We start from the raw sequence: 8,940 nt of genomic DNA on the forward strand, positions 1-8,940 counted from the left end.
CATATGTGCCTCAATTTTATGGGAATAAACTCTAATATCTATTTTAGCTGAATATTATTCTTATTTAAAAGTAACAGGATCTGTGTCTGTCTGTGTGTACCGAAGGATCTTGTTAACCGCTGAACCGAAATGGTTCTACTTTTTAGTGTTACTTCACCTAGGTCCTGGGAAGGTTTGATACTATTTTTAGGGAGGGTATCATCTAACTCCAGAGAAAATTCATCCCTTGGAATAAATAGTTCACCCCCCCCCCTCCCCCATTTTTCCTTTTAAAAAATAAAATTTAAAGTTTGATTCCTTTCCCCTCTAGAGGCTCTAGGGGCAAAGAACATAGGACGTACGGCCAGACCTTATCTAGCGAGTAGCTTCGCTACTCCTAAACTCTGAGAAAACTTTATTTAATATGAAAACTTTTACTAGGTTTTATTTGTTCAACAAATTTTCCCCACGGCGACAAAATTTCCCCTCTTTGGCGACAATTTTTCTCCCCTCCTTGCGACGACAAATTTACTGGTGGGCTAAAAAAGTCTATTTTTCCCCACTTGAAGTTTTTTTTGTCACCAAAATGTCCCTCTAGCTTTTTCAGACTTTTCTGGCCGACTGATCGAGGACAGACAATTGTTATATCAAGAAACATTGACAAACGTTCATATATCAAATACAATTTTTGTCAACAATATAACTTTTATTAAAGAAGTTATGACTGACATTATGTTTAACTTTAATTAATATCAATGAACCCTTTACAGTATATATACCATGTAAAACTTAAGAAAAGTTATTGATTATCAAATTGGGTCAACTTTAATCAACCAAATTGTGTGGTGTGTATTAACACAGCCAATAGCCAGGAAATAATTTGGTAGCAGACGAATAAGGTCATGGAATGAAGGTAGTTATCAATATATACATACTGTACATATTGTAAAGTTCTATGCACTTTATTTTTAATGGTTTGTAAGTCTTTTTCTTGGAAAACTTTTACCTTTCCTTAGACTACTTATAGCTAGCTTAGAATACATATAATATGCTGTTTAATAGAGGGATAGTTTTGTAAACCTAGCAGTGTACTAATGCTGTTATTGTAATAACATAAGAAAATGAAAGAAAATTGCCATGATATCATTATTAGATCATCGTTAGATGGTAAATTATAGATTTTAACATTTTTTAAAGAATAGGTCCTCTTACCCCTTCAAAGGTTAAAAAGTTTTTTGTGTGGTGAGGGGGAATTCTTCTTGTCTAATACCTTTTTTACCCCCATTTCCCCCACCCTCCACTCTTTTCGTCTCTTTCATTCTTTTTATTCACACTTTTGTTTTTTAATTAAGTTCTAGATAGATGGATGGATGGTTGATGTGTGTGTGTGTGTTTGTGTGTGGATGTGAGTACTACTGTATATATGTATGTGTGTGTGTGTGTGTGTGTATGTAAAAAGCCGCCAAAGACTAAACGGCCGTTTTTATTCCTTTTCTAATTTTCACTTTTGTTTTAAAAGGGCACATTTCGGTTTTGGAGAAAATTCTGAGTACCGACTGACATAAGTGACTTTTGGTGTAGTGATTCAAGATTATTTAAAAGTTTAAACAGAAACTCCGCAAAATCGTTCCAAAATAATTCATGTTTAAAATAGACATTCGGACTTTCTTGTAATGATTATAGAATTGCTACGCTCTCTATATATTGTAACAAACAAATCCAGGAATCATTATCACAAAGGACGTAAGGACAGACACTAATTATAGAAAAGCTATTCTTTTAAAAAGTGATTATATCGAACTGGCAGATGTTCTAGTGGTGGTAAAAGGTTGTTGAGAATCTCTGTAAGCAAACAAATTTGTAACTAAATTTCCACATATTTAAATTGTTCCACTTCCATAACAGAAAGAAATTGTAGGGGATATTTTATCGAAACAAAAACTATTTAAAACCCGAATTTTATATATAGTATAAAAATCATAATCATTAGGCTTAAACCCTATCTTCTAAATTGAAGGTTTTATATGTGACATATTGGCTTAGAGTTTACATTAGAAAAACAATTTAATTAATCATATAGTTGAATTCTTGACTCTAATTAAGTCTTAAAATAAAGCATTATACAATACTAGTTGCTTCGCCCTTACACACAGGAGAATAAAGGGATATAAGAAAAATAGCCTAAAAGCACATTAGGACATTTAAATAGTTTCTAATGAAAAGTGCAACTCATTTGGACCGACGAATTTTCAGATATATAGGAAATATGTACACATACAAGTTGCAATTTTTTGACGCTTCTTATAGTGCCTATAAAAAATAACGTCATACAATGACCAATAATAGGCCAATCAGTACAAATGGCAGGCCGGTACAAGTAATCCGTAATTTTTTATAGGCGCAATAAAATGCTTCAATTGTTTTTTGCAAATTCAACAAGGTATCCTACCTGCGCTTGAGTGAAGAGAACGCGGCGTTTTCTGCGCTGCGACAGCGGAAACTGCAGCGGCTGCTTGCTGTCCATCCCGCAGCTGGATAAACTGGACATCTGGGTGGACATGGGCGCCATTGTACTGCCAGGTCCGCGCATTAAGCTGCTGACTGAAATATAACATATTTCGAGTTTTAAAAAAAAGTTAGGATAGGTTATTTAGAAATGATTAAGCAATATGTCCACTAATAAAAGCAATGATTGTTGAAACGAAAATATTTTATTCTGCTTCTTAGTATACAAAAATGCTGTAATTTACAATGAGGGAGAGGATAATTGACTGTAAATTACTCTGGTATCCAGAGTTTTATAACCACATTATCTTATTCGTTGGCGTAAAAACTTTTATTGAATTTTAATTGGTTTGTTCTAAACTAGTAGTGTCAAAACCTTTCAACCAATAATTTAATGGATAACATATGGGATATTTTTGTTTATCATCATTGGAGATGTATGTATATAAATTCACCGTCCATTGTCTTATCCTTCCAGTTATAAATAATGAAAAACTATATTTCAAGTAATCATTAGCTTTAATGAATATCGCTAATAGCTTAAAATATTTTTTTAATGTCTTAAAATTAAATTATTTGATATAATTATCCGCTTTCATAAACTACTTATCTACAAGTGGTAAATAAATATATTTATTAATATTAACAAGCATAAAAATATCAAAAGCTTGTTATAGGTTTTCATTTTAACATGCCAAGTGGATTCGTTAGAACTTTTAATGAGCTGTTTCAAGTGAGTCTTTACCTTTAAGGATGTTTGGGGAAATTTAGCGTAAAAAGAGGGATAAAACAGGGACCTCAAGGTATAAACTGATGTACATCCCCAATAATGATAAACAAATTTTTCCCTAAGTCGATTACAAATGGTTGTTGAAACGTTTGTATACTCAACTTAATGAACCAACCAATCAAATTCAATAAAAGCCTCCAAAGTTTTTAAGTCAACTAATTTGAAAAACTTTATTATAAAACTTTGGGGACAAGTTTAATGAACAACCCATTGTCCCCTTCCTTCCTGGGGAAAGAAATATTATAAGCTTTAATTAGAGATATATAAGTGTCTCTTAGGAAAATATTAAGCTTTTTATTAGTTAAAGCTCTTAAGATGTTTAGTTTATATTAAATAATTATTATCTTATTAATTATATTTAATAAATACTTGTTATAGAATTTTTTTGGTAGTTTTTTGGGAAGGGGGGATAGTTTTTCGTGTGTTGTACCTTAGGTTATATTAGGTATAGAGTACCCCAGCAGGGTTACAGAAATCACATAAAAAGAAAAAAAACTCCCCCCTCCCTCCTAATTTTCATTGCATTAAAAAGTGGGGGGGGGGGAAGTGTGCTCCATAGTCACTTTGAGGGAAAGCACCAAATATTAAAATTTTTATATGTTTATATTTTGAGTAGCGAAGCAACTGTATACTTACAATATTCCGTGGCAAATCTAGGGTCTGTGGGTGTGGAGGAGTACCATCCGCTTCCTGGGCTACGCATATCACCATAGTGAGCAAGTTCATTTGTCTAAAAAAGATTCGAATTCATAAAATTGAATATAATATGGTAGGGGGGAAAGAAAAACATACTAAAAGGTCCAAATCAGACCATAAATACCATGCTTTTCTTATATACTAATAAATGACAAAAAGAGATAATGAGTATAAATGATCATAAAACCTTATCAAAATTAAGAAAGAGACAGAATGATATGGTTGTGTACGGGCTTAGTATGTAACCTGAACACAGTAATAGTGTCTGACTGATTATGACGTAACAAAAAAAATTAGCCAATAAGAGGCCACAATAAATTTTACCATTGGTCAATAACGGCCTCTCATTGGCTAATTTTTTTTGTTACGTCATAATCAGTCAGACACTATTACTGTGTTCATGTAACCTCAATTATGCTAGCTTTAGAACCTTAAACATTTAGGTACAAAAATTTCTGATAGCTGATTTGTAAGTTTTCTAAGAATTAAAATTGAAATATATATAAATGGATGTAAAAAAAAACTATATACTGACATACAGACAGACAGAGTGAATGAATCAAAGTCCAACCTAACATTGGACAAACGCAGGAGTCCAAAACGTCGTAGAGACAAACGCAGGAGAGTCTAAAATATCAAGTTAATAAAGTAATTCTATCAGGTTAAGTTAGGTTAAGATATGAATATACAAATAAGCCCCCCTTGCATTTAAAAACCAACAAGATGGTTTAAAATATGCAAGGTAAGGATAAGTGTCCACTATGACATTTCAGACACCTGCGTTTGTTCTGGAACCTAATGTGTTAAAAGTGTGCTAAAGTCAGAGCACAAAAAAATCTTCCTACCTGACAATAACCAGGTGCTGGGTAGGAGGGCAAGTGAGACATTTGCATGTGGGAGTAGGCGGGAGACCCGCCGGTGAACCCGGCAGACATGGCGGAGGTGGGCGGAGCCCTGGGGTACCCAGAGTACAATATAGAGCCGGGGGAGGGGGGTGAAGGGGGTGTGGAACAGTTCATACTTCTTCTAAAATATAACCATAACAAGATTAGTTTTATTCAAATGATAAACTTTTTATAGAGCAATGTTTTGGAGGTCCCTAAGGCTAAACGAGAAAGCACTATAAAAATTAATTAGTTAAAAACTATAAGCCTTTTAAGCTACATTTATAACATAATCTAATTTTTATGGGGAAAATATCATGTACTATAAAAAATGAAGAATCTTATGGAATATTTAATAAATTAACCAGGTAAGATCAAAGCTTTTAAAACTATTATTGGGTTTTCATCAGGCGTAACCAACAAGCAAAAAAAATTCGTGATTTTTTTCCTAATTAATTGCATTATTGGTATACGCTGGTTGACATACCTTGAGCAGGGGTCCTCTAGAATATCGGAGACTAGGAAGGGTGTGGCCAACTCCTTGGATCCAGCTCCAGTTGCAACAGCTGACCAATCCTTGTTACCAGCAGTACCTGTGTCACCCTCTACAACAACCCCAGGTGGGTCCTAGCCACAGTTTTATAGATATTGAATTTAGAGTTTTTGGTAATTTTAGCATTTAAATACATGATTTATAATCCTAATATATGAAGTAGTAAGCTTTTTTGTCTGTAGCGTATTACAGATAATTTTTCGCGAATACTAAAATATAAATCGAAAAAAATAATACCAGTTTTGTTAGCCCGAGCTTTAGGCTCCTCGGGTATAACAAAACATAATCTTATTATTTTTCATTTTAATATACGCGGAAAGCTGTCAAAAATATGATGTGATGAATAACTATTTTTAAATTCAATAACTATTCCTGAATTGATTGGTTTGTTGTGTATGATTCTTCACCACTCTTGGGATAACTTTGAATGTCCTTTGGGTAATTTTCTAATCCCACGTCAAGACCTTTAATCAAAGTATCATTAAAGACTAAATTTATGGCTATAGTACTGTCAATAAATCATTAAATATCTCTCTTTAACTCATTCAGTGCTTTCCCTTAAAGTCACTATCGAACACTAATCCCCCCCCCCCCGCCTTATTTTTTTAATTGAAATGAAAATTAATGGAAGAGAGTGGTAGATTTTTTCCTATATCCCAGCGGTAGTGCCTAACCCTGCTACCCAATACCCAATTAAACCTAACCTGACCCAAAGTGTTTAAAATAATTATTTTTAATTTATATAAAAAATAACAGGGGGGGGGGAAGATGATTTAAGTCCCTCAACAGATTATGACGTCAAACGATAGTATAGCCAATGAGAGGCCAGTATACACAGTGTACACCAATAGTAAAATTTATGCTGGCATCTCATTGGTTATTTTATCGTATGACGTCATAATCTGTTGAGAGACATTAATCATCTTGCAAGAGGGGGTGGGGGGTCTGTGATCGACAAGGCACTAAAATGACCTAACAACGCTATTAAAAATTAATTATGGATATTGAAGTCAAATTTTTTTTTTAATTAAACTGTTTTCTAAAAATACTGTGCCTTTAATATGGTCTTTAGCGGAGTAATAATTATCCTCTTTATTGTAGATTTCTTGTGGCGAGCCAACAACGTTTTGGTGATGATATCCCCCGTATAAATCCTGTAAAAAATTGTGATTTAGATATTCATCTTTATGGCCAGCGGAAAAGTTTAAGGTATTTTAACTGTTACTTAAAACAAACTAACAGACAGAAAGACATCCTATTTCTTTGTCCGAGATATTCTTCAAGTTATATCAAGTTAAATTAAGAATTATAAAGTTAGATTGTTGCATTTGTCAAGTGTATGCACAAATACACACACACACACACAAACACACTCATGTACGTGCACAAGTAGGGATAGGACAAAGGACTACAAATGATTCTTCTCCCCAAACTTCATAAATTTTTATATCCTAAAATATTTAGGGAAAAGTTGGAAATTAAATAAAAACATTTTCTTCAACAAAAAAGGAATAAGTCCATTATAATTTTGGGAGAAATTTGATTTATTGCCCATTGTCCTATCATTAAGTGCTACATGATTTAAATTAATAAAATATACTGTTTTATTGCAATTAAAGATTGGTAATCAAAATTTTAAGGAAAATCTTCAAAATTGTATTTTATCGTATTTGTTTTGACGGTTTCAAATTTCAGGATTTATTTTTATAAAAAGTAAATATTTTCAGATTATTTTAAGATATCTTTACTATTAAGATATTTTTTTAGTAACAAGGTTACGAGGGGCGTGCAACATGGGGGTCTGGTTGCAGACAATTTTCTATGAAAAAAAAAATTAATCGTATAGTACTGTAGACATCTTTCCACGGATAATAAAATGAAACATTATAAGATTAAACCCAGTTTGGTTATCCCGGAGGGGCTGTAGTCCCAGGCTAACAAAACTGGTATTAATTTTATAATTTTTCATTTTAATATTCATAGAAAATTGTCTTTAATATGATGCTATACATGATTTTTCAGTATTGCTGGGAACCGATTTTAATCCAGCGGATATTACTCGGTTTCGAAGCCGTAATGGAAATAAGTTTACCTTTTTGTCTTGTTGATGTGAATTGAACTCTAAATCTGAAGCTTGCATCTCATTGTTTAAATCACTCATTAATTAACAACCTAGGCTCTGAAAATTAGGAATCATTATGTAGCATTCGTGCATGCTCTCTCCCAAAAAGAATAAGAATAGGCTTCGATAGGAAAAGTTGCGCCATTTCTTCACCCTCAACCATTTGTTATCAAGCCATCTTTTCCATCACTTGATATTATGCTGTTGTTATTATAAACAAGGCAAAATTTTAATAATTTAAAATAATTAATTATTTTACAATATAGACTTTGAAAATAAGAAAATTTTATGCAATATTATATGCACTATTCTCTCTCCCCCGAAAGGCTTTAAAAGAAGTCTATATAACAAAAGTTGCTTTATGTTTTACCCATCTTCTATTCTAAATATCTTACTATAATTGTAAAAATTTTGGTTAAGCCATTGACCTTTAGGGGCTTAATTACTCCTGTGAGAGGGAAACAAAAATGGCCTAAAACCTACTTGAGCTTTTCTTTACAACACAACTTGAACAGACTTGAGAATTTTTTTGTTTCATACAATACACATTTTCTATATTCATTATGTTGAAAATATAACTAAAGGATGTATTTTAAATCAAGATAAACTTATCTTAAAATAAACATACATTTTTCTCCTTCTACTACAACCACTTAGTTATATGTTAGTCAAAAGTATATTTATTCAAAAGATAATATAAGGATATATTTATAAACAACTACTCTACTTATATTCTTTTTATTTAGACCTTTCTATCTTTTCCCCAAAGAACTTATGTTTTCTAAATAAGCCAAGTACTTTTACATTTTGTAGGTCAAATTACAATGCAGGCCTATCATATTATAAAATACATAAACTGAATTAAGTGGACAGATAACTTGAGAATCTAGTGTATGGCTGGCTAGGCCACTTAAGGCAAAAATAAAGCTTTGCTAGTAAAATACTTGATGTTGTTTTAGTTTATAGTAAAACAGATTATTTATTTACATTCACTAAAAGAAAAGGGGGGGTTGGCTAAAAAAGTGATAATAAAAAAGGGAGAATTAAACACTTTTCTATTTCTCTCTCTCTTTTCTGCTTGAGAACAATGTTCTATACAACTCTCTCTCCCTCACTCATTTAGATAAAGAGAAAGAGAGAAAGGATGGAAAGAGAGAAAGAATAGTTTTTGATATCACTTAAGAGGCAAGGTTCACAATGAGTGGTGTACTACTTATGACTACTTGTCCACTGACAGAGAGCCACTAAATGGTCCATGGAGTGCCATCTCGAATCCTCCCCTGCCCCACCCCAGTTGCCAGGGTTGTCCATGGCAACCCCCCAGTGTTGTGCGTATGTGGGGCAGTGTCTCCCTACCCTGCAATTACCAATCCTTAAGGGTCCTCCTCTATTGCTCTAGTGGCTCTTCATA

At 32.9% G+C, this 8,940-nt stretch overlaps 1 protein-coding gene across 1 annotated transcript in view; it reads right to left on the reverse strand.

The window, feature by feature from the left end:
* LOC145323116 (homeobox protein Nkx-2.1-like) overlaps positions 1-7,588 on the reverse strand; it is a 42,065-nt gene extending 34,477 nt beyond the window's left edge. The window contains exons 1-8 of the mRNA XM_080165503.1: positions 7,500-7,588; positions 6,462-6,561; positions 5,775-5,871; positions 5,645-5,669; positions 5,342-5,481; positions 4,816-4,996; positions 3,911-4,004; positions 2,429-2,580 (exon numbers count right to left, since the gene is read on the reverse strand). Of these exons, the coding sequence (XP_080021629.1) occupies positions 2,429-2,580; positions 3,911-4,004; positions 4,816-4,996; positions 5,342-5,481; positions 5,645-5,669; positions 5,775-5,871; positions 6,462-6,561; positions 7,500-7,568 (858 nt within the window). The 5' untranslated portion in view covers positions 7,569-7,588. The remainder of the gene's footprint in view (positions 1-2,428; positions 2,581-3,910; positions 4,005-4,815; positions 4,997-5,341; positions 5,482-5,644; positions 5,670-5,774; positions 5,872-6,461; positions 6,562-7,499) is intronic.
* Positions 7,589-8,940: the final 1,352 nt, after the last annotated feature.

The sequence above is a fragment of the Acartia tonsa genome, chromosome 6 (assembly GCF_053477335.1).
Source record: "Acartia tonsa isolate MP-2025a chromosome 6, ASM5347733v1, whole genome shotgun sequence".
Lineage (NCBI taxonomy): Eukaryota > Metazoa > Arthropoda > Copepoda > Calanoida > Acartiidae > Acartia > Acartia tonsa.